This window comes from Halichoerus grypus, chromosome 11, assembly GCF_964656455.1.
Source record: "Halichoerus grypus chromosome 11, mHalGry1.hap1.1, whole genome shotgun sequence".
Taxonomy (NCBI): Eukaryota; Metazoa; Chordata; class Mammalia; order Carnivora; family Phocidae; genus Halichoerus; species Halichoerus grypus.
In genome coordinates this window covers 70,387,444-70,413,699 of record NC_135722.1, presented here as the reverse complement: position 1 = coordinate 70,413,699, position 26,256 = coordinate 70,387,444, and the positions used below count along the sequence as shown (strand labels likewise).

Here is a 26,256-nt window from a genome sequence, read left to right as displayed (position 1 = left end):
TTTGTTACTTCTTCCACTGATAAATATATCCCCAAATAAGCGTATGGTCATCTTTTACAAAGTCCTTTTACACGCATCTGTTAGGGAGTGAAGAAGAGCAAAGGAAAGGATTTCACTTCAGTCAACAGGCCCTAAAAGCTTCATGCTTTTTTTTTTTTTTTTTTTAATTTAAAAAGGTAGAGGGGTGCCTGAGTGGCTCAGGTCATGGTCCCAGGGTCCTGGGATGAAGCCCCACATCCGGCTCCCTGCTCAGCGGGGAGGCTCCTTCTCCCTCTGCCGCTCCCCCTGCTTGTGCTCTCTCTCTCTCTGTCAAATAAAAAAAAAATAAAAATCTTTTTAAAAATGTAAAAAGGTAGAAGGATTCAGGCAGACCAGCCAGTACATGCCACGAGCCCTGGTTATTTCTCAGCGGGTGACTGAGGAAGATAATGTGATAATGTTTATGGAACGAAGGGGTTCTTGTGGTTCTACTTCAACATATCTGCCTTTACTCTTTTAAGAGCACTGATTGACTTATTCTTGATTTCGGCACGGAAACCAAATGTGCCCCTGCTAAACTGCAGCAAAAAGAAGAACGTGGTTCAAGGGCAAATTAAGAACATGGAAGAGATCAATCTATCTTTTATGACTTTATCTGTCCTCAAAGACCCCCACGCACCCGAGGCTTCGCCGTGGAGCACGCTCTGCAGTCCCTCCTTTGTTCTGTGCCTACACACAGCTGCTGTTCCCTGCCTGCCTATCTGAGGAAACGTGAACAGTTCAACTTGACCTAGACGCTACTGCACACACAATACTAAAACAATCGATTAGATTATCTTCTCATAGAAAACTAATTATGAGTAATATTTCTGTTTTAAAATGTTCTATCAGAGAGTAAATGCTTACTTTTTTTCCTATCTCACTAAGGAGTTTGGCTAATAAACATAATTTCAAGTAATATACTATACAATTTGTTTATCTATTTATAATAAAATTTCACATAAAGAGCATCAAGTAACACGAAGAGAGGCATTTTACATTGGTAGAAAGCATAATCAGTCAAAACAGCAGAGTATTAAGTATGCAAAAATGTTGTAGAACATAAGTGAAGAAATATATACCTATACTGATTATACATAAAATATTTCTATAATGATATATTTTAAGTTAACAATACTAATTGCTTTTGGGGTGTAAATGGGTAAGATGGAAACTTTTTACGTATACCCCTTTGAATTTTGAACTGTGGAAATGTTATTTCCTTTTCAAAATAAAAATATGAAAAACAAAAGAAGGTAAATCATCAGGAAGAATAACAGTAAATTGTGTATTATAACATAAGGAAGGTAATGAATAGTCCATATTCCCACAAAATAATAAAATATAAAGCTACAGTTGTAGTAGTTGTAGTGCCCCACAAGGACAAGCAAACAGATGAGTGGAACAGAATATAATAATTGTATATAAGAATTTGATGTATCAATTTAGGAAATATCATACATCTATGGAGAATAGAAGTTTTGTCAATAAATGTTACTGATATAATTAAGGATATAAGCTTCTTTAGGTACTTACTTCACTCTATAAATAAAACATAAATTCCAAGAAAATTAAAAAGTTGAATATTAAACTTTCAAACCATAAAAATTCAGGAAATATAAGTAAATGTTGAAAATGTCTCTGAAAAGATTTGATGGGCTAGGAGATGCTCAACATATATGTATAAACAGCATTGCATTTAAAATCTATATCCTGTAGCAAATTTAATTTTTATTTGTCCATTTGGCAAAGATTTATTGTCTACAATGTTCAAGATAATGTGTTCTACTCACTAAGGAACACAGATATGTACATGACACGGTGGTTCTACCAAGAGTGTAGTCAGAAGTTAATCAGAAGGGGGCGCCTGGGTGGCTCAGTGGTTAAGCGTCTGCCTTCGGCTCAGGTCATGATCCCAGGGTCCTGGGATTGAGTCCCGCATTGGGCTCCCTGCTCAGCGGGAAGCCTGCGTCTCCCTCTCCCACTCCCCCTGCTTGTGTTCCCTCTCTCGCTGTGTCTCTCTCTGTCTCCGTCAAATAAATAAAAAAAAAAAAAAAAAAAAGAAGTTAATCAGAAGAAGATACATATAAAGCCAAATATAATATAAAAAAAACAAGACAAATGATAGAGAAAGTTGTAAAGAATATAGACAAAAGAAAGCTTGATTTAGCTTATGGGATCATGAGCAACTTTCTAGAGGTTTTACTTGTTTGAATTTTAAAGGATGAGTTAAGATCTCAGCATGGGAAGGTGACGTGGAGAGCGTTCCAGGTACAAAGTATGGTATAAAGAGGTACAGAGGCAGAGAAGTATAGAGCAAGTGTAAGGCGTGGTGATTGTTTTGGCTGTGCTATAAGATGACTATAAGATGCTATAAGATGACAGAAGCTTGAAAAGGAGTAAAACTTTGCTTCTGGAAAAATGGAGATGTGCTTTACCCTATTCTTCCCGCTAAGTACAACTAAATTCTCTGGACCATAAGTGTATAGAAAACAAACATTAGGCTCTGAAGGGTGGAGAGAAGAAAACACACTAGCTTGGGACCTCAGAGTACAAGAAAAGACCCGGTGGTGAGTTCCTTCAGTTTCCTTTTTGGTATATCTACCCCAGACTTAGAGCTGAAAAAGCTGGCAAGCCAGAAATATCCGGTGGCACATCTGGAACACTCTATCTGACGACAGCTGAATACACGTTCTTTTCAAGTCCATAGGGAATATATTACCAGGATAGACTATATATTAGGCTGTGAAATGAGTCTAAATAAATTTAAATGACTGAGATCATGCAACCCTTTAATTATATAATCTGTTTATTAATCCAACTACAAAAGAAATAATTTAGCAATCAATAACAGATGGGAATTTGGAAATATGAAAATATATGGAAATCAAACAGCTGCCTCCTAAATACCCAATGGCTGAAAGAAAAAATCACAAGAGTAATTAGAAAATACTTGGTGATGAATGGAAATGAAGACACAACATATGAAAACTTACGGGATTTAGCTAAAGCAGTGCTTGGAGAGAAATGTATAGCCGTAAACATCTATATTTAAGAAGTAAAAAGACATCAAATCAATAAACTAGACTTCCACCTTAAAAAACTGGACAATAAAGAGCAAACTAAGCTTGTATCAAGCATGAGAAAGGAAATAATAAAGATTGTAACAAAAATAATTAGAGAATAGAGGAAAGAAATAGAGAAAACCCATGACACCAAAAGTTGATTCTTTGAGACAAGATCAACAAAATTGACAAATAATAGCATGATAGATGCTATTATTATTACTGTCATTATTGTTGGTGTTGCTATCATAATACTAGTAGTTACTCGGGGAGGCAAATGAAAGCAAAATAAAGCCTTAAAAAAAAAAAAAAGAAAAGAAATAGGAGCTGTCTTCCTGCTTTTAATATATAAAGATCATCTCCTATTTCCAAGTAGATTGTGCTTCCAAAGTTCATTTTTAATTATGGTGTTTTCAAAGCAAAATGCACTTTTCCATGGAAGTTATGTTATAAATGGTGATTGCATTTACAAGATGGCTTAAAGAAGCTAGTACATTAGAGACAAACTACATTTGTGATTTTTTCCAATCAAGTAATTCTAAGCCCACATTTAGGATATAGCTGACACTGACCTACTTAATCTAAGGAGCAGTCAAATGGTAGACATAGTTAAGTACACCTCAAATCAATTCTATATGATCTTTCCTTCTTTCTTTTCATGCACTCTTTTTCTAATTACAAAGATAATACAGGCTTATTTAAAAAAAAACTTTTACATAAATGAGATTATTCTCTCTATATGTCTCTGCATATCTATATATAGATATATCTAAATATATCTAGATATCTAGATAAATCTGCCATTTCCACTTAGTAGTATAGCATAAGTGTGTTTCTATATCATTAAATATTCTTGTACAACATATATTTTAATGGATCCATGCACATCATAGCTAGTGATGTATCTGACTACTTACCAATTATTAAAGATATGTGTTATTTACAGTTTTCCACTATTATAAGTTATGTTACGATCACTTTCAACTTTTAAATATCACAAATATTTAGACTTTACAAATATGTTTAGATAAACACATAACCATGGTGCCCTCAAAAGTTGTGCCTGAATACTGAATTCTAACCCATGTGGCAAAGCTAAGAGCCCCAAAGCAAAAGAGACCAAAGTGCTATTCCTAAATCCACTTCTCCGAATCCCTCCACTTCTCCGAATGTCAGCCTCCTCAAAGGAAGGCCCTGCATTAGTCATAAAAAGTCTTCTTATAGAGACTGGAATAAAATGATTAAGAATGCCTTATTTGAGAAAAGGTACTATCTGGCCAGATGCTTCTCTCACAATTCTACTTATAGAGAAGTCATGTTCTCTCCCTCCTAAAGGACACTGGACAAGAAGGGACATGCAGACGGGAGAAAGCAGGGCAGGAAAGGGGAAAGGGTTGCAATGTCAGGAAAGCAGAGGGGGAAGAGGAATAGAGAGGAAAATAAAATGGAATTGCTCTTACCCTGTGTTATTCCAGGTCACCCAAGTCATGGATAATACGAGGATGAGATGAGTAAGAGATTTCTTAGGGGAAAAGCCTGTGAGAGAAATAGCAAGGCGGGGGGGGAGGGGGGCAAGGCTGAAAAAGCCAACAGACTGCAATGTAGGTCTCACGTGGGGTGCAGGAGAAAGAGAAGGAAGGAAATGGTGGTGGGTGGTGGCGTCTAGTTGGGCAAGCCTGCCGTGGAATCCTGAGCCAAAGTCTCCGATGAGAGGAGCCCTGCGCCTCCCAGTGATGGGCCTGTTTTAGTTGTCCCTGCTGCAACCAGTCACTGACTGGGCATGCCTGTGGGAAGCAAGGCCTTGATACAAACAGGGTGAGAGATTTCAAAGTGCAGTAGCTAGCGCCACTGATCAATCATGCCCCTACAGGTGGAGAACTGAAAGTCTCATTTTCATGACCGTCACACACTGGATACCACTACGTAACGTAAATTCGAGAACAGAACCACTATTCTTTAAAATGGTGACAAAATTATAGGTTCTACCATCTAAGAGAATTTCAGCATTCCTTAATGTTGAAGAAATATTCAGATGTTGAATATTGCCGGTAGTTGAAGACTGCCAATAAAGAGAAATATCCAAACAGCCATCTGTTTGTTGCTAACAAACTTACTCCAGGAGCTTCTGTGCATCATAGTATCCAATTGGATGAACAGGAATGTTTGGAAGACCAACAGCCTCTGTGATTTCACGTCTATAAGCGTATTCTGAAAAAAGTGGAACACACGTTAGTAGAAATTCAGTCCCTTTCAAAAGTTTGTCTGTAAATCACCTTAAACACATTCTTATATTGCATCTACTAGAACTGTCATAATAAAAAGACAATTTTGAATGTCAGTATGTGGAGCAACTGAAACTCTCCTACCTACCTACCTTGCAAGAGTGTAAAAACATACAGTCACTTTGGATAACTCTTTTGAAAAGTAAGGTTATACACAATTATGCATGAGGACATGGCAATTACTCTCCTAGGTATTTCCCCAATGAAGAAGAAAATACATGTACACAAAAAGACAAAATTGTACAAAATTGTTCATAGCAGATGCATTTGGGTAGCCAAACACGGGACACGGTACAGATGTCTGTCAAAAGGAGCAGGAATAAACAATCTGGTGCAGCACATATACTAAACTTGGAACAATACAGAGAAGATTAGCATGTCTGCTGTGCAAGGATGACATGTAAATTCGTGAAGTGATCCATTAAAAAAAATAAAAATAATCTGTAGTATAATCACACAGTAGAATTCTACTCAGCAATTAAAAGGAACAAACAATTAGTACACACAATAACACGGATAAATCTTAAATCATTATACTGAACAAAAGCAGCAAGGTACAAAAGAATAGACACTGGGGCTGCCTGGGTGGCTCAGTCTTTAAGCATCTGCCTTTGGCTCAGGTCATGTTCTCAGGGTCCTGGGATCGAGCCCCGCTTAGGGCTCCCTGCTCAGCAGGGAGTCCGCTTCTCCCTTTCTCCTCTACCCTTCCCCCACCTTGTGCTATCTCTCTCTCTCAAATAAATAATATCTTAAAAAAGAGAGAGAGGAAGGAAAATTAGAAAATATTGGCAAGATGGTGGAGGAGTAAGAGACCTAGCTTTCATCTGGTCCCAGTAATTCAGCTGGATAGGGATCAAACCATTCTGAACACCTACGAAATCAACAGGAGATCAAGGAAAAGAATAGCAACAACTCTCTAAACAGAAAAGCGACCACTTTCTGGAAGCTAGGACATGTGGAGAAGGGAATCCGAGGCAATCTTCGAGAGGATAGACGGCGGGGGAGGGGGCCTCCGTCGGCCGCTTCTTGCAAGTGAAAGATCAGCAGAGCACAAAATCGGAACTTTTAGAAGTCAGCTCCGCTGAGAGAGGTCGCTCCAGTGGCTAAGCGGGGGGTGGAACCCTCGCGGGACTGTGTGGTCTCAGGACCCTCAGGGTCGAGGAAAGACCGGGGGTGCCTGAGTGTGGCAGAGCTCCCAGGTATCGGAGCGGGGAAGCCGGCTGCAGAGACGGAGCCGAGGAGTGGGCTCTCAGCTTGGGGTTGCCATAAACCGTGATCCTCGGTGCAGTAGGGCCACTGCTCCTCCAGCAGGGACCCAACAGGCAGCAGATCCGGGGAGACTCCCCTTCCTCCCCTGGGAGGACCGGCATAGGAGTGCACCACAGGGATCTGCGGGGTTTGGAGACTCCACACGGGTTCGGGTGCCAGAGATAGAAATGCTCAGTCACAGGCCGGGTGAGCAAGCAGTGCGGCCAGAGACCAGGGAAACGGGAGTGACTGACTGCTTTTCTCTGGGGGCACACTGAGGAGCGGGGCCCCGAGTTCTCGGCTCCTCCAGGTCGGAGATTGGGAAGCCGCCATTTTCACCCTCCTCCTCCAAAGGTGTACAGAAAGCTTGCAGGGAACAAAAGCTCCCGAGAGCAAACCCGAGCAGATTACTTAGCTCGGATCAGCAAGGGCGGGGCAATTCCGCCTCGGCAAACACATTTGGAAACCACGGCAACAGACCCCTCCCCCAGAAGATCAGCAAGAACAGCCAGCCAAGACCACATTTACCGATCAATGAGAACGGCAGAACTCCAGTGCTAGGGGAACACTGCACATAGAATTCATGGCTTTTTCCCCATGATTCTTTACTCTTTAAAAGTTAATTTTTTTTAACTGTCTTTTCTTTTTTTTTTTTTTGAATTTTTCTTTTTCCATTTTCAACCAACATGTATCAATCCCTTTTTTAAAAAACATTTTTTGTTTTTCGTTTTTAGAGTAATATTCTATCCCTTCATATTAGTTGCCCTTATTTTTGGTATATATATATAAGTTGTTCTCTCTTTAAAATTTTGAGATACAGTTTCTTCTAACAGATCAAAATATACCCTAAATCTCTAGTGTATGGTTTTGTTCTAGTCTCCTGCCTGATCACATTCTCTCCCTTTTTTTTTTTAAACCTCTTTTCTTTTTTCAACCAACTTCTTATCAATTCCTTTTATAAAATCTTTTATAACTTTCATCTTTATAGTCATATTCCATGCCTTCATCGTATTAACCCTTTTTTTGTACATATATAAGTTTTTCTTTCTTTAAAATTTTGGGAGGCACTTTCTTCTAACAGACCAAAATACGACCAAAATCTAGTGTGTGGCACTGATCTATGCACCAGCCTGATCATATTTGATCATATTCTGTTTTTTTTGTTTTGTTCTGTTTTTGTTTGTCTTTTTCTTTTTTCTTTTTCTTTTTCTCTTTTTTCTTTCTTTCCCTTTCTTTTCCCCCGGTTTCAGGTGTTTTCTGATTTGTTTAGTGTATATTTTCTGGGGACGTTGTTACCCTGTCAGCATTTTGTTCTCTCATTCATCTATTCACCTCTGGACAAAATGACAAGATGGAAAATATCACCTCAACAAAAAGAACAAGAGGCAGTACCGACTGCCAGGGACCTAATCAATATGGACATTAGTATGATGTCAGAACTAGAGTTCAGAAAGATGATTTTAAAGATACTAGCTGGGCTTGAAAAAAGCATGGAAGTTATGAGAGAAACGCTTTCTGGAGAAATAAAAGAACTAAAATCTAACCAAGTTGAAATCAAAAAGGCTATTAATGAGGTGCAATCAAAAACGGATCCCCTAACTACTAGGATAAATGAAGCAGAAGAGAGAATTAGAGATATAGAAGACCAAATGATGGAAAATAAAGAAGCTGAGAAAAAGAGATAAACAACTACTGGATCACGAGGGCAGAATTCGAGAGATAAGCGATACCATAAGACGAAACAACATTAGAATAATTGGGATCCCAGAAGAAGAAGAAAGAGGGAGAGCGGCAGAAGGTATATTGGAGCAAATTATAGCAGAGAATTTCCCTAATTTGGAGAAGGAAACAGGCATCAAAATTCAGGAAGCACAGAGAACCCCTCTCAAAATCAATAAAAATATGTCAACACCCTGATATCTAAGAGTAAAACTTACCAGTCTCAGAGACAAAGAGAAAATCCTGAGAGCAGCTCGGGAGAAGAGATCTGTAACCTACAATGGTAGAAACATTAGATTGGCAACAGACCTATCCACAGAGACCTGGCAGGCAAGAAAGGACTGGCACGATATCCTCAGAGCACTAAATAAGAAAAATATGCAGCCAAGAATACTATATCCAGCTAGGCTGTCATTGAAAATAGAAGGAGAGATCAAAAGCTTCCAGGACAAACAAAAACTAAAGGAATTTGCAAACACGAAACTAGCCCTACAAGAAATATTGAAAGGGGTCCTCTAAGTAAAGAGAGAGCCTAAAAGCAACATAGACCAGAAAGGAACACAGACAATATACAGTAACAGTCACTTTACAGGCAATACAATGGCACTAAATTCATATCTTTGATTAGTTACCCTGAATGTAAATGGGCTAAATGCTCCAATCAAAAGACACAGGCTATCAGATTGGATAAAAAAACAAGACCCACTGATATGCTGTCTGCAAGAGACTCATTTTAGAGCCAAAGACACCCCCAGATTGAAAGTGAGGGGGTGGAAAACCATTTACCATGCTAAGGGACACCAAAAGAAAGCTGGGGTGGCAATCCTTATATCAGACAAATTAGATTGTAAACCAGACTGTAATAAGAGATGAGGAAGGACACTATATCCTACTTAAAGGGTCTATCCAACAGGAAGATCTAACAATTGTAAATATCTATGCCCCTAACATGGGAGCAGCCAATTATAGAAGCCACTTAATAACAAAAGCAAAGAAACACATCGACAACAATACAATAATAGTGGGGGATTTTAACACCCCCCCTCACTGAAATGGACAGATCATCTAAGCAAAAGGTCAACAAGGAAATAAAGACTTTAAATGACACCCTGGACCAAATGGACTTCACAGATATATTCAGAACATTCCATCCCAAAGCAATAGAATACACATTCTTCTCTAGTGCCCATGGAACATTCTCCAGAATAGATCACATCCTAGGTCACAAATCAGTTCTCAAATGATACCAAAAGATTGGGATCATTCCCTGCATATTTTCAGACCACAATGCTTTGAAACTAGAACTCAATCACAAGAGGAAAGTCGGAAAGAACTCATATACATGGAGGCTAAAGAGTATCCTACTAAAGAATGAATGGGTCAACCAGAAAATTGAAGAACAATTTAAAAAATTCATGGAAACAAATGAAAATGAAAACACAACTGTTCAAAATCTTTAGGATACAGCAAAGGCAGTCCTAAGAGGAAAGTATATAGCAATACAAGCCTGTCTCAAGAAACAAGAAAGGTCTCAAATACACAACCTAACCCTACACCTAAAGGAGCTGGAGAAAGAACAGCAAATGAAGCCTAAACCCAACAGGAGAAGAGAAGTAATAAAGATCAGAGCAGAAATCAATGAAATAGAAACCAAAAGAACAGTAGAACAGATCAACGAAACTAGGAGCTGGTTCTTTGAAAGAATTAACAAGATTGATAAAACCCTGGCCAGACTTATAAAAAGAAAAGAGAAATGACCCAAATCAACAAAATCATGAATGAAAGAGGAGAGATCACAACCAACACCAAAGAAATACAAACAATTATAAGAACATATTATGAGCAACTCTGTGCCAGCAAATTAGATAACCTGGAAGAAATGGATGCATTCCTAGAGATGTATCAACTACCAAAACTGAACCAGGAAGAAATAGAAAACCTGAACAGACCTATAACCACTAAGGAAATTGAAGCAGTCATCAATTATCTCCCAACAAACAAAAGCCCAGGGCCAGATGTCTTCCCAGGGGAATTCTACCAAACATTTAAAGAAGAATTCATACCTATTCTTCTGAAACTGTTCCAAAAAATAGAAATGGAAGGAAAATTTCCAAACTCGTTTTATGAGGCCTCCATTACCTTGATCCCCAAACCAGACAAAGACCTCATCAAAAAGGAGAATTACAGACCAATATCCCTGATGAACATGGATGCAAAAATTCTCACCAAAATACTAGCCAATAGTATCCAACAGTACATTAAAAGGACTATTCACCACGACCAAGTGGGATTTATCCCTGAGCTGCAAGGTTGGTTCAACATCCGCAAATCAAACAATGTGATACCATAGATTAATAAAAGAAAGAACAACAACCATATGATCATCTCAATAGATGCAGAAAAAGCATTTGACAAAGTACAGCATCCTTCTTGATCAAAACTCTTCAGAGTATAGGGAGAGAGGGTACATACCTCCATATCATAAAAGCCATCTATGAAAAACCCACAGCCAATATCATTCTCAATGGGGAAAAACTGAGAGCTTTCCACCTAAGGTCAGGAACACGGCAGGGATGTCCACTATCACCACAGCTATTCAACATATATTAGAAGTCCTAGCCACAGCAATCAGATAACAAAAAGAAATAAAAGGCATCCGAATTGGCAAAGAAGAAGTCAAACTCTCACTCTTTGCAGATGATATGATTCTTTATGTGGAAAACCCAAAAGACTCCACCCCAACACTGCTAGAACTCATACAGGAATTCAGTAAAGTGGCAGGATATAAAATCAATGCACAGAAATCAGTGGCATTCCTATATACCAACAACAAGACAGAAGAAAGAGAAATTAAGGAGTCAATTCCATTTACAGTTGCACCCAAACCATAAGATACCTAGGAATAAATCTAACCAAAGAGGCAAAGGATCTGTACTCAGAAAACTATAAAATACTCATGAAAGAAATTGAGGAAGACACAAAGAAATGGAAAAACGTTCCATGCTCATGGACTGGAAGAACAAATATTGTGAAGATGCCAATGCTACCTAGAGCAATCTACACATTCAATGCAATCCCCATCAAATACCATGCACTTTTTTTCAAAGAAATGGAACAAATAATCCTAAGATTTGTATGAAACCAGAAAAGTCCCCAAAGAGCCAGAGGAATGTGGAAAAAGAAAAGCGGCATCACAATTCTGGACTTCAAGCTCTATTACAAAGCTGTCATCATCAAGACAGTATGGTACTGGCACAAAAACAGACACCTACATCAATGGAACAAAATAGAGAGCCCAGAAATGGACCCTCAACTCTATGGTCAACTCATCTTCAACAAAGCAGGAAAGAATGTCCTGTGCAAAAAAGACAGTCTCTTCAACAAATGGTTTTGGGAAAATTGGGACAGCCACATGCAGAAGAATGAAACTGGACCATTTCCTTACACCACACACAAAAATAGACTCAAAATGGTTGAAAGACCTCAGTGTGAGACAGAAATCCATCAAAATCCTAAAGGAGAACACAGGCAGCAACCTCTTCGACCTCAGCCACAGCAACTTCTTCCTAGAAACATTGCCAAAGGCAAGGGAAGCAAGGGCAAAAATGAACTATTGGGACCTCATTAAGATAAAAAGCTTTTGCAAAGCAAAAGAAACAGTCAACAAAACCAAAAGACAACCGACAGAATGGGAGAAGATATTTGCAAATGACATAACAGATAAAGGGCTAGTATCCAAAATCTATAAAGAACTTATCAAACCCAACACCCAAAGAACAAATGATCCAATCAAGAAATGGGCAGAAGACGTGAATAGACATTTTCCAAAGAAGACATCCAAATGGCCAACAGACACATGAAAAAGTGCTCAACATCGCTCAGCATCAGGGAAATCCAAATCAAACCTCAATGAGATAACCACCTCACACCAGTCAGAATGGCTAAAATTAACAAGTCAGGAAACGACAGATGTTGGCAGGGATGCGGAGAAAGGGAACCCTCTTACACTGCTGGTGGGAATGCAAGCTGGAGCAGCCACTCTGGAAAACAGTATGGAGGTTCTTCAAAAAGTTGAAAATAGAGCTACATATGATCCAGCAATTTCACTACTGGGTATTTACCCCAAAGATACAAATGTAGGGATCTGAAGGGGTACGTGCACCCCGATGTTTATAGCAGCAATGTCCACAATAGCCAAACTGTGGAAAGAGCCAAGATGTCCATTGACAGATGAATGGATAAAGAACTAGTGATATATATATACAATGGAACATTATGCAGCCATCAAAAAGAATGAGATCTTGCCGTTTGCGACGACGTGGATAGAACTGGAGAGTGTTATGCTGAGCAAAATAAGTCAATCAGAGAAAGACATGTATCATATGACCTCACTCCTATGAGGAATTCTTAATCTCAGGAAACAATCTGAAGGTTGCTGGAGTGGTGGGGGGTGGGAGTGATGGGGTGGCTGGATGATAGACGTTGGGGACGGTATGTGCTATGGTGAGTGCTGTGAACTGTGCAAGACTTGAATCACAGATATGTACCTCTGAAACAAATAATACATTACATGTTAAAAAAAAAAAGAAGAAGAAGAAGATAGCAGGACGGGAAGAATGAAAGGGGGGAAATCGGAGGGGGAGATGAACCATGAGAGATGGTGGACTCTGAAAAACAAACTGAGGGCTGTAGTCGGGAGGGGGTGGGAGGATGCATTAGCCTGGTGATGGGTATTAAAGAGGGCACGTTCTGCATGGAGCACTGGGTGTTATATGCAAATAATGAATCATGGAACACTACATCAAAAACTAATGATGCAATGTATGGTGATTAACATAACATAATAATTTTAAAAAGAAAGAGAGAGAGAGAGTATACATTGATTCCATGTATATGAAGTTCAAAACCAGGCAAAGTAATCAATGGTGAGAGATACCAGCAGGTGGTTGTTCAGAAAACGGAGCACAAGAGAACTTTCTGGAGTCATGAAAATGTTCTGTATCTTATTTTGAGTGACACAGATATATGCAATTAAAAATTAAAAAAAAATTTTATTGAACTGAATTCTTTTTTTTTTTTTTTTAAAGATTTTATTCATTTATTTGACAGAGAGAGAGACAGCGAGAGCAGGAACACAAGCAGGGGGAGTGGGAGAGGGAGAAGCAGGCTTCCTGCCGAGCAGGGAGCCCGATGTGGGACTCGATCCCAGGACCCTGGGATCATGACCTGAGCCGAAGGCAGACGCTTAACGACTGAGCCACCCAGGCGCCCCTTGAACTGAATTCTTAAGGTCTGTGTATTTTATTATATGTAAACTCTACTTCAAAATAAAAACATATTGTCATTTCTTCAGATTTAAAAAATATGAGTTATTTTTCCACTTTTCCTTCAAATTTTAAATTACCTAATACCTTCAGGTGATTGCAAAAGTGTATCCTTTTTATGGGTAAAATGACATAATGATATGCGATGTGGGCTTTATTTAAAATATTTCCTAAGTAACAACAAAAAAGGGAGTATAAAGAGATGAAACAAAATTGATAAAATATGTTGATAATTACCTCTATTTTTGTGTATGTTAGAACTATTCCATAATAAAAAGTAAAACTAAAAGGAAAAGAAAAGAAAAAAAAAAAAGAATAGGGCACAAAAGGGAATTCAATAAATGTAAGTCCCATAGGGATACCAGGGATACCATTTTCCTCCTCCAAATACTATCATTTAAATTTGAGGATAATCAACAGAAATATTCCAGTTAAGTTCATTTTATGTTCATAATCATAGTTTTGTAAAACAGAGATTAAGAGAAATTATATATAATTTTTTAACTTGGGAATAAAAAGAAGTAAGTGAAATTCAGTTATATTTATCTGATTTTATTATATAAGAATATGTGTTGTTTAAAAAAAAATCATGACAGTTCCAAGATTTACAAAGCCAAAATACATAAGCTTTAAAGGAGTTTACAATTTGACAGAAAAACCAGATGAAGAATAAATATGAAAATGCCACAGATACTTTGGCAACCTATTTTTTAAATTTTTTTTGTTTTTTACTGTGTGGCATAACAGATTTTATTTTATTCTATTATTAACATATAATGTATTATTTGTTTCAGGGGTATAGGTATTTAGGGGTGTAGGTCTATGATTCATTAGTCTTACATTGTGTTAACCCAGCGCTCACCACAATACATACCTCCCCCACTGTCCATCACCAAGTTACCTCATTCCCCCACCCCCCTCCCCTCCAGCTACCCTCAGTTTGTTTCCTAAGATTAAGAGTCTCTTATGGTTTGTCTCCCTCTCTGGTTTCATCTTGTTTCATTTTTTCCTCTCTTCCCCTATGATCCTCTGCTATGTTTCTTAAATTCCACATATCAGTGAGATCATATGATAATTGTCTTTCTCTGATTGACTTATTTCACTTAGCATAACACCCTCTAGTTTCATCCACATCATTGCAAATGGCAAGATTTCATTCTTTTTGATGGCTGAATAATATTCCTCTGTGTGTGTGTGTGTGTGTGTGTGTGTGTGTGTGTGTGTGTGTGTGTACCATTTCTTTTTTATCCATTCATCTGTTGATGGACATCTGGGCTCTTTCCACAGTTTGGCTATTGTGGACATTGCTGTGATAAACATTGAGGTGCAGGTGCCCCTTTGGATCTCTACATTTGTATCTTTGGGGTAAATACCCAGTAGTGTAATTGCTGGGTCATAGGGTAGCACTATTTTCAACTTTTTGAAGAACCTCCATACTGTTTTCCAGAGTGGCTGCACCAGCTTGCATTCCCACCAACAGTGTAGGAGGGTTCCCCTTTCTCCACATCCTCGCCAACATCTGTCATTTCCTGACTTTTTAATTTTAGCCATTCTGACTGGTGTGAGGTGGTATCTCATTGTGGTTTTGATTTGTATTTCCCTGATTTGGTGACCTATTATATCCAAGATATACACCTTATAACAACACAAATTCAGGGGCACCTGGGTGGCTCAGTGGGTTAAGTATCTGCTTTCAGCTCTGGTCATAATCCCAGGGTCCTGGGATCCAGCCCCACTTTGGGTTCTCTGCTCAGTGGGGAGCTTGCTTCTCCCTCTGCCCCTGCTCATGCTCTCTCTTGCTATCTCTCTCCTTCAAATAAATAAATAAAATCTTTAAAAAAAAATAAACCACACAAACTTAATGATCACAGATTTTTGTAAACCTTATCAAATAGCTGAGGACATTCAAAATAAAGTGGCTCCCTTTGTTAATGATCTACACTTTTACAGGGAAGCATTTCAGCCTTACACAAGCATGTGCATCTGGAGCCAGGCGGCTGGAAGCCCTCACTTAGCGGGGTGGTGATCTGGGCAGACAGCCCGCTTGTCTCCCTTTCCTCCTGTCAAGCAGAGGCAGTAATACTACAAGGCTAATAGGTCTGTTAATACGTGTAACAGCTATCATTCAGGAAACAGTCCTAGAAAGTTATCACTATGGTATTTATATAGCAAAGATGCAATCAGCATTTTCTGGACTCTATACTTTATTTTTTGTGTTTTTTAAAAAGATTTTATTTATTGAGAGAGACAGAGTGTGGGCAGGGAGAGGGGCTAAAGGAGAGGGAGACAGAGAATCCTCAAGTAGACTCCACACTGAGCGTGCAGCCGAATGTGGGACTCGATCTCATGACCACAAAATCATGACCTAAGCCAAAATCAAGAGTTGGAGGCTTAACTGAGCCACCCAGGTGCCCCAGGACTCTATATTTTAAATGTGCAATTTCGGAGGTTTATAGAACTTCTTTTCTGCTATCCCTTATCCATAACTAGGAAATCCAAAAACTTAAAAACCATAAATTTGGAGGGAATTTGCTTAGCATCAAAACCTGATTTGATGCAAACTCATTTGACAGTAAAATCTAGTTTGAGCAGACATGTGGTTATTCATATTATTTATCATTTATTATTTACCTCTGCTCAGTATGATTATTCATACATTTTGTTGCAAAAATATTTATACGCCTGCTTCCTGTATCCTAGCCCAGCCTCCTGAGTGTTAGGCAATATATAGAATATGCCCCATATTACTTTTAAATATCTGAAAATATCAGAGTTCTAAAACCCATCAGGCCCAAGGGTTCCAAATAAGAGATAAGGGACATAAACCAATAATTTCCAGAGTTTGAAACTCTTTAACTTACTTCTTAGATGCAAAGAGAATTTTGAAAAGACATACTTGATCTCAAAATCGTTTAATAAAATCACTTAAAAAGGTTTTTTTTAGTTTCCCATGATGATTAAGGTCCTATCACTCACCATTTGCTGGGTAACCAGGTGTGAGAGGGTCTCCTGCACCATTAAGATTTAAGATATTTCCACGCTGGACACCGTGTCCAGGAAGATTCCAACCATCTGGATAGGACTCCACCCCAGGAGCAAAGTAATCAGCAGGATCTGAGTACAGAATGACTCCTTTGGCCCCTGCCACCTGGGCGTTTTTAACCTGGAAAGAACAATGTCTCTCTTATTTCAGGTTGGTTGTTCCAGATTTGATAATATCAATTTTTTTTTGAAATTACACTTAAATGAATAGCCAAACTTTATTTTCAATCTTTTATCATTAGACCTACAACAAAGGACATCTCACAGAGAACTGGCTTTTGCTTTTTCCTACTTCAGGTTCTAAAAATGGGCTTCTAAGAAAAAAATATAATAATAAAATAAAAATGGGTTTCTAGGGATGGATCATCCCTCAGAGCTGTAGCTTTAGGAAATGTCCACAATAGTGATAGCAAGTACTTGCTGTTTCTTCCACTGGTCTAGGAGCACAAGAAGTAAGCAGACTCCATAGGCCAGATCTTTTATGACTGGGAGGGAATATTTTTGAAATTTAATTTCTCACAAAAGAGGAAAAAAATGAACAGATCAAGTGATAGTAATTTTTAAAACTGTCATGTAGAATTTGGTTTCTCTGATTACCTATATTAACAATTCACATTAAAATTGAATTTAGTATTTTCAAAGATAATATTAAAAAACGAAGATACTGATGGCAACAACAAATCCAATGAATGCTTCTACGTAGACCACAGGCATAATTTACAGGTATGAAAAAATATGCTTTGTTCTCCTTGAACTTCTACACTGGTTCAAACTCCAATGACCCAATTTAAAACCCCTGTCTATAAGCTAGTAAATGTGTCCTCCCCATAAGGTGGCCGTGTTACAGAATATGAAAGGGTCATGGTCCTCAGAAAGGTTTAGGGATATGTTTCTACACATGTAAGATATTTTTTTATATTGGGGGAAAGGAAAAAAGAAATGATTTTTACCTTATTTCCTCTGAAAATTTTCCCGTATCTGGCAATCACAATCTTCCCAGAGCAATTGATTTTCATGTCCCTCTCTAGTTTAAGGAAGTCTTCAGTCTGCGCATAGTTAACATACACGAGATCACCCTGTTGAGACCAGGAATGGTTTAGGACAAGCACGATTTAATACAAGGAGGTTTCTCTGCATTAGGACGGTTTCACATCTTTGAATGAGGGAAGAGGCAAGAGCATGCAAGAGAGTCAGAAAAGCACAAGCCTCCTATAAGAGATTCAAGGGAGAAATGAACTTGAATTAGGACAATTGGCTGAGTTAGAGATGTATGAATTTAACAGTAAGCTTTGTTTATATATGTCTCCTCTAGAGTGGCTATAATGCTATAGAAGTGTTCCCCCCAAAATGTACATGAATATATATATTGCCACATGCAGTTTGAAGGGGTCCAGGCACCCTAGGTTAAGAAACCCTTGAGGACAGCTTCATTCTTAGAAGTTCCTTCACACTAGTAGCCTAATGGATCTCCACTACCACCAGGTAAGGAAGAAAGGTCAAGTAGTATAGCTGCTTTACGGGTCTGGTTTCATATTACTAGTATGACCGTGTGCAAATCTTAATAACATCTCTGAGTCTCAGGATTCTCATTTGCAAAATGACCTGTTAGATGAGACCAGGATTCTTCATTTTTTTCTCACCTACTCCCTAAATTAATTTTGAAACTCCCTCAACATCAGCCCCTCATATATTTACTTGACATCTAAAATTGCTTATCATAACTTTAAGTAGCTATAAAAAATGCAATTTCCAGCATATTATAACTATTAATATTTTGAGAAGCAATTTTACATCACTTTTTATATCATCCAAAGGAATATACACACTATACTGATTTACTATTCCACATCATTCATTTAAAAAATACAGGAAGACACTCTTCAGTCAGAATTTAATCACCCAAGGGTGCCTGGATGGCTCAGTTGGTTAAGCGACTGCCTTCGGCTCAGGTTATGATCCTGGAGTCCTGGGATCGAGTCCCACATCAGGCTCCCTGCTCAGCAGGGAGTCTGCTTCTCCCTCTGACCCTCCTCCCTCTCATGCTCTCTGTCTCTCATTCTCTCTCAAATAAATAAATAAAATCTTTAAAAAAAAAAAAAAGAATTTTATCACTCATTTTCTCCTCGAACTTCTATCTTGTCCCCCCTTCACCAAAGAATTTTACTCTAAAGTAAAATATATTTGTGCTGGACACTGGGATGTGCTGTCCAGATTTCCCTTCACTGAAGACATTCTTGTTCCAGCTGCAAGGAAGGTTCTCTGCAGACAGCCTTCAGTTCTCAAGCCTCTTTAGGAATTGCCTCAGCTACAGACAACCACTCTGCTCAAAGTCATGCCCCTTCCTGGGATGTCACACAGTGCATGACTGATCAGTGGGGAGTATAAAGCCTTGGACATTTTAGTCCAACACAGGACAGTTCTGAAGAGCTCTGCTGACTCCAGAAATGCCCTTCAGGTCAGCCAAGCCTGTCCCTGAGCTGCCATTGAGGGTCACTGCTCCCTCTGCTCAATCCAGCTTCCCTTCCCTCCCCTGACACAACTATTGATCCCAAGAGAACACTTCTTAATTAATTAGCATGCTACATTCCATTTCAGTGTCTGTCACCTAGGATTTGGGAATGCTTGGAAGTCTTTTCTTGATCACTGCCAAACTTCCTTTGATTAAGATTATACATATATGTGTGTGTATGTGCGTATATATGTGTGTATGTGTGTGTGTGTGTGTCTATTGAATTTTTTAAAATGTCTTGTGACAGGACGTATGTGCTAAGAAAATTCTTTAGGAGTAAGCTAATTATTAGTAGTATCAGATTGAGTCTAACAATATTACAAATTTGTGTAAATGATACCCAAGCACAAAATTTTACTTGAAATATATTTCTTAATGCTATTAGATGTTAAAACATCAGGTCACTGGATGAATAAATTGTTGCTAGAATGAGACAGGACTCCACATTAGTTCTATTCACATTTCTTGTTTTTAGACCTAATTTCTGAGAAACTTTGAGATGGGAGTGAAAGAAGTTTTGTTGCAGAATTTTCACTAAGTTATTTAAACTCCTTCCAAGTTACAACGCCCAAATCACAGACACTGATCTATTATCTGAGTTAATTCTAATGATGTCAGCTAGACGCTCAACTAGGCTCATCTAATTTTGTTCAGTTGCAAACCATCTGATTTGCCAAATCTCTTGTTACCCAGTTATGAGAATCTTTCACTATTGTCTCTTTGTCCAGAACCTCAGAGATAGTTACAACTCAGAGATATGCTTCATATTGTTTTAGGATGGGTGAGAGATGTCTTTCATTTGTAAAAATAAGAGAAAAATGATTATAAATAAGGAAGTACCAGCAGGACCTGACCACGGGCTAGTTCTCAATCCAACGTAACTGCACCCTGAGAAATTGGTGGTGGAAATGGATTTCTTTAAAACAATCTCATGTCTGCCTTCGGAAGTCTTCACACATCCTAGTTTGAAGTCCCTGGGCTGGACAACTTCTCATATCCTATAATTTTATTTTTATTGTTTCCCTCTTAGGCTACATTTCTCCTAGCATGTGCACAACAAATGTACAACAGATACTAAAATAAAATTGTTTCCAAATGAATTCCAGGATTCATTTGACAAACTTGTTGAAAATGTATCATTATGAACCCGGCAGTGTTCTATGAACTAGGGATACAGCACATCCCTGTCCTTGGAGGAACTTACATTCATGTGAAATGCAGAAAGATAATAATAAAAATAATAACTAATAAGCAAATTACATAGTATATTAAAAAGTGATAAGTGCTGTAGAAAATTGTTTCAAAGTTTAAACAGAATAGGCAAATAGTAAACTAGTACTTAGGTGCATGCAATTTAAACGAAAAAAGTCAACTGAGAAGTGATACTTGAATCTTTGCTTCAGTAAAGGGATTACTTTTAGCTCTTATATTTCTTCCTCAGACAATGCAATATTAATGCACTATTAATAACCGTACTGTATGTCTCATTTATAATTGTTAGCCCTCCCTGGAGCTCGCTCTTATTCTGTGAATATAGAGTTATTAATCAATTTAATTTCAGTGAATTTTGTCTTAGTGTCGGTATCCTACTTGAAATTTATCCCTATTTAATATCACTAACTTTGGGGAGACTACTTCCTTAAATGTCTATAAATTGTGGCTATCTTTTGATAAATCTGCAATCCGCACAAAACAAATGAGGGATTGAAGGAGACATTAGTTTAAAAATGACAGTACACTTCTATTAAAGAGGGCACATTCTGCATGGAGCACTGGGTGTTATATGCAAACAATGAATCATGGAACACTACATCAAAAACTAATGATGTAATGTATGGTGATTAACATAACATAATAATAAATAAAAGTAAAAAAAAATGACACTACACTTTGAAAATGAAAACAAATGTGATAGATATGTCCTCTGGGCACTTCACAAATGCAAGTTGTCACCATCAGTTAGAAAAAAGCTTTGTTTTCAGACAATGACTTTCTTGTAAAGTTTACACTGTACCATTGTTCTATGACTGGGAATAAATACAATCTTGCACTGTTAGCCTAGAATTTTCCATTTCTTGCAAGCTTCCATCTTCCCGCTCTTGTTAATTGAAACAGAACTGGGAGACAAGGCCAGTGGCTCCCAAAGCATGGTTCTTAAGCCCTCAGAATCAGTGTCACCTAGGGTCTTGTTGGAAATGAACTATGAAGACCTACCCAAACTCAAGGGGGTGGGAGCTAGAACTGGTGTTTTACAAGCCTTCTGGATTATCACGGTACATGTTGACCACCGTTTGAGAACCGCTAGATTAGATTATATTTTTATTTTATCTTATTTTTATTTTTTAAAGTTTTATTTATTTATTTATCAGAGAGAGGGAGCACAAGTAGGGGGAATAGCAGGTAGAGGGAGAAGCAGGATTTCTGCTGAGCAAGGAGCCCGATGCAGGACTTGATCCCAGGACCCTGAGATCATGACCTGAGCCGAAGGCAGACGCTTCACTGACGGAGCCAACCAGGCGCCCCTACAGCGAAGTATCTTAAGCACAGACATACAGAACTTTAAAAAGAATTAGCATTGCACTGTCTGAGTTACAGGTGATCCAGTGAAGCACATCAGCCAGCAAACTCACCTAATATTTGAACAGAAACAAGAATCTCATGCAGGATCACAGACTCTATCTTCCCATTAATCAAGAAGAGTTTAGGTCTACTTGAAAGAAATGAGTTAATAATCTCTATGACTCTTATGAGTAGAATAATTCTGTCAAAGTCCAAAAATTACTTGGGGATGTCAATTGATTATACATTAAACCCACAAACTAATGGGAATAATTTTCTCCCTATAGCATTCTGTCTTCTTATCTAGAAACATAAAGTTTCTTTATATGTAATATTTTCACTGCTCAATAAATTTCACAGTGGTCTTCAACTACTTCACGCTCATTGAAGACTTGTATTTTATATTTTATGGCTATTTTAAACTAAATTTTTTGTTATATTTCCTGTTATTATACACTATGTCCATATATACTTATCTTCAATCTGATAATATTGTTATTTTTAAATAATGATATATTAGTATTTTTTGTATATTCTGATTATACAGATATATCACTGTAAATAATGAAAAGAATTAATAAAGAAGACCCAAAGTATAAAAACATAAAGAGAACAGTTGAGCAATATTAAAATTAAAGATATCTTTTCAATAAAGGACAACTTGGGGCGCCTGGGTGGCTCAGTCAGGTAAGCGTCTGCCTTTGGCTCAGGTCATTATCCCAGGGTCCTGGGTCTGAGCTCCCTGCTCAGCCAGGAGTGTGCCTCTCCCTCTCCCTCTGCCCTTCCCCCTGTTCGTGCTCTCTCTTGTTCTCTCTCAAATTAAAAAAAAAAAAAAAATCCTTAAAAAAATAAGAAAAGGGGAACTTAGATAACATGAACAAATGGGTAAAAAATTAGAAAAAGGTTTGTATTTAAACCAATATGGAATAAATAATTAAAATATTTAAGAAACCCTTAAAATCAGTAAGAAAAAGACTGGAAATTCAACAGGGAGAAGACTATCCTTAGTCATTGCACAGAATAAAAACCAGAACAGCTAATAAATAAATATGTTTACAGGGGGGGCGGAGCAAGATGGCGGAGGAGTAGGAGACCTGGATTTCGTCTCCTCTCAGGAATTCAGCTGGATAGGGATCAAACCATTCTGAACACCTACAAACTCAACAGGAGATCGAAGAAAAGAATAGTAACAACTCTCTGAACAGAAAAGCGACCACTTTCTGGAAGGTAGGACGTGCGGAGAAGTGAATCCGAGGCGTTATTCGGGAGGATAGACGGCGGGGGAGGGGCCTCCGTGGGCCGCTTCTGGCAAGTGATAGAGCCGCGGAGCACAAAATCGGAACTTTTAGAAGTCAGCTCCGCTGAGGGACGTCACTCTGGTGGCGAAGTGGGGGGTGGAACCCTCGCGGGACAGTGTGGTCTCAGGACCCTCGGGGTCACAGAAAGACCGGGGGTGCCTGAGTGCGGCAGAGCTCCCAGGTATCGGAGCAGGGAAGCCGGCTGCAGAGACGGAGCCCAGGCACGGGCTCTCAGCTTGGGGTTGCCATAAACCGTGATCCGCGACACAGTCGGGCCACTGCTCCTACAGCAGGGACCCAACAAGCGGCAGATCCGGGGAGACTCACCTTCTTCCCCCGGGAGGAGAGGTGCGGGAGCGCACCGCGGGGATCTGCTGGGTTTGGAGACTCCACCCGGGGTCGGGTGCCAGATAGAAAGGCGCGGTCACAGGCCGGGTGAGCGCGGAGTGTGGCCAGAGACCGGGGAGACGGGAGTGACTGACTGCTTTTCTCTGGGGGCTCGCTGAGGAGCGGGACCCCGAGTTCTCGGCTCCGCCGGGGCGGAGACTGGGAGGCCGCCATTTTCACTCTCCGCCTCCAAAGCTGTACGGAAAGCTTGCAGGGAACAAAAGCTACGGAGAGCAAACCTGAGCAGATTACTTAGCCCAGACCGGCAAGGGCGGGGTAATTTTGCCTCCGGCAAAGACATTTGGGAACCACGGCAACAGGCCCCTCCCCCAGAAGATCAGCGAGAACAGCCAGCCAAGACCAAGTTTACCGATCAGTGAGAATGGCAGAACTCCAGCGCTAGGGGAACACTGCACATAGAATTCATGGCTTTTTTACCATGATTCTTTAGTCTTTCAAAGTTAATTATTTTTTTTAACTGTCTTTTTTTCTTTTTTCCTTTTTTCTTTTTTTTGAATTTTTCTTTTTCCCTTTTTCAACCAACATCTTATCAATCCCTTTTTTAAAAAAAAACATTTTTATTTTTCATTTTTAGTCATATTCTATCCCTTCATAGTAGTTACCCGTATTTTTGGCATATATATATAAGTTGTTCTCTCTATAAAATCTTGAGATAGTTTCTTCTAACAGATCAAAATATACTCTAAATCTCTAGTGTATGGTTTTTTTCTACTCCCCTGCCTGATCACATTCTCTCCCTTTTTTCTTTCTTTCTTTCTTTTTTTTAATCCTCTTCTTTCTTTTTTCAAACAACTTATCAAATCCTTTTTTAAAATTTTTTATAATTTCCATCTTTACAGTCATATTCCATCCCTTCATCATATCGACCCTTATTTTTGTACATATATAAGTTTTTCTTTCTTTAAAATTTTGGGAGGGACTTTCTTTTAACAGATCAAAATACACCCAAAATCTAGTGTGTGGCACTGATCTATAATCCAGCCTGATCATATTTGATCACATTCTGTTTTTGTTTTGTTTTGTTTTGTTCTGCTTTTGTTTGTTTTAATCTTTATCTTTTTCTTTATTCTTTTTTTCTTTCCTTTTCTTTTTTCTCTCTTTCCCTTTCTTTTCCCACTGCTTCAGGTCTTTTCTGATTTGTTTAGAGTATATTTTCTGGGGATGTTGTTACCCTGCTAGCATTTTGTTCTCTCATTAATCTATTCTCCTCTGCACAAAATGACAAGACGGAAAAAATCACCTCAACAAAAAGAACAAGAGGTAGTACCGACTGCCAGGGACCTACTCAAAACGGACATTAGTACGATGTCAGATCTAGAGTTCAGAATCATCACTTTAAAGATACTAGCTGGGCTTGAAAAAAACATGGAAGTTATTAGAGAAACCCTTTCTGGAGAAGTAAAAGAACTAAAATCTAACCAAGTAGAAATCAAAAAGGCTAACAATGAGATGCAATCAAATATGGGGGCGCTAACTGCTAGGATAAATGAGGCAGAAGAAAGAATCAGTGAGATAGAAGACCAAATGATGGAAAATAAAGAAGCTGAGAAAAAGAGAGATAAACAACTACTGGATCACGAGGGCAGAATTCGAGAGATAAACGATACCATAAGACGAAACAACATTAGAATAATTGGGATCGCAGAAGAAGAAGAAAGAGAGAGAGGGGCAGAAGGTATAATGGAGCAAATTATAGCAGAGAACTTCCCTAATTTGGGGAAGGAAACAGGCATCAAAATCCAGGAAGCACAGAGAACCCCTCTCAAAATCAATAAAAATAGGTCAACACCCCGACATCTAATAGTAAAACTTATGAGTCTCAGAGACAAAGAGAAAATCCTGAAAGCAGCTCGGGAGAAGAGATATGTAACCTACAATGGTAGAAACATTAGATTGGCAACAGACTTATCCACAGAGACCTGGCAGGCCAGAAAGGACTGGCATGATAGATTCAGAGCACTAAATGAGAAAAATATGCAGCCAAGAATACTATATCCAGCTAGGCTGTCATTGAAAATTGAAGGAAAGATAAAAAGCTTCCAGGACAAACAAAAACTAAAGGAATTTGCAAACACGATACCAGCCCTACAACAAATATTGAAAGGGGTCCTCTAAGCAAAGAGAGAGCCTAAAAGCAACATAGACCAGAAAGGAACAAAAACAATATACAGTAACAGTCACTTTACAGGCAATACAATGGCACTGAATTCCTATCTTTCAATAGTTACCCTGAATGTAAATGGGCTAAATGCTCCAATCAAAAGACACAGGCTATCAGATTGGATTAAAAAACAAGACCCATCGATATGCTGTCTGCAAGAGACTCATTTTAGACCCAAAGACACCCCCAGATTGAAAGTGAGGGGGTGGAAAACCATTTACCATGCTAAGGGACACCAAAAGAAAGCTGGGGTGGCAATCCTTATATCAGACAAATTAGATTTTAAACCAAAGACTGTAATAAGAGATGAGGAAGGACACTATATCCTACTTAAAGGGTCTATCCAACAAGAAGATCTAACAATTGTAAATATCTATGCCCCTAACATGGGAACAGCCAATTATAGAAGCCACTTAATAACAAAAGCAAAGAAACACATCGACAACAATACAATAATAGTGGGGGACTTTAACACCCCCCTCACTGAAATGGACAGATCGTCTAAGCAAAAGATCAACAAGGAAATAAAGACTTTAAATGCACACTGGACCAAATGGACTTCACAGACATATTCAGAACATTCCATCCCAAAGCAACGGAATACACATTCTTCTCTAGTGCCC

General features: G+C 38.7%; 1 protein-coding gene and 1 pseudogene across 1 annotated transcript in view; one reads left to right on the top strand and one right to left on the bottom strand.

Moving 5' to 3' along the window:
* FOLH1 (folate hydrolase 1) overlaps positions 1 to 26,256 on the bottom strand; it is a 76,530-nt gene that overhangs the window by 29,135 nt on the left and 21,139 nt on the right. Inside the window, exons 5-7 of the mRNA XM_036064521.2 lie at positions 17,649 to 17,774; positions 16,633 to 16,819; positions 5,198 to 5,291 (exon numbers count right to left, since the gene is read on the bottom strand). Coding sequence (XP_035920414.2) covers positions 5,198 to 5,291; positions 16,633 to 16,819; positions 17,649 to 17,774 — 407 coding nt within the window. The remainder of the gene's footprint in view (positions 1 to 5,197; positions 5,292 to 16,632; positions 16,820 to 17,648; positions 17,775 to 26,256) is intronic.
* On the top strand, positions 5,697 to 5,793 carry LOC118518153 (U6 spliceosomal RNA; annotated as a pseudogene).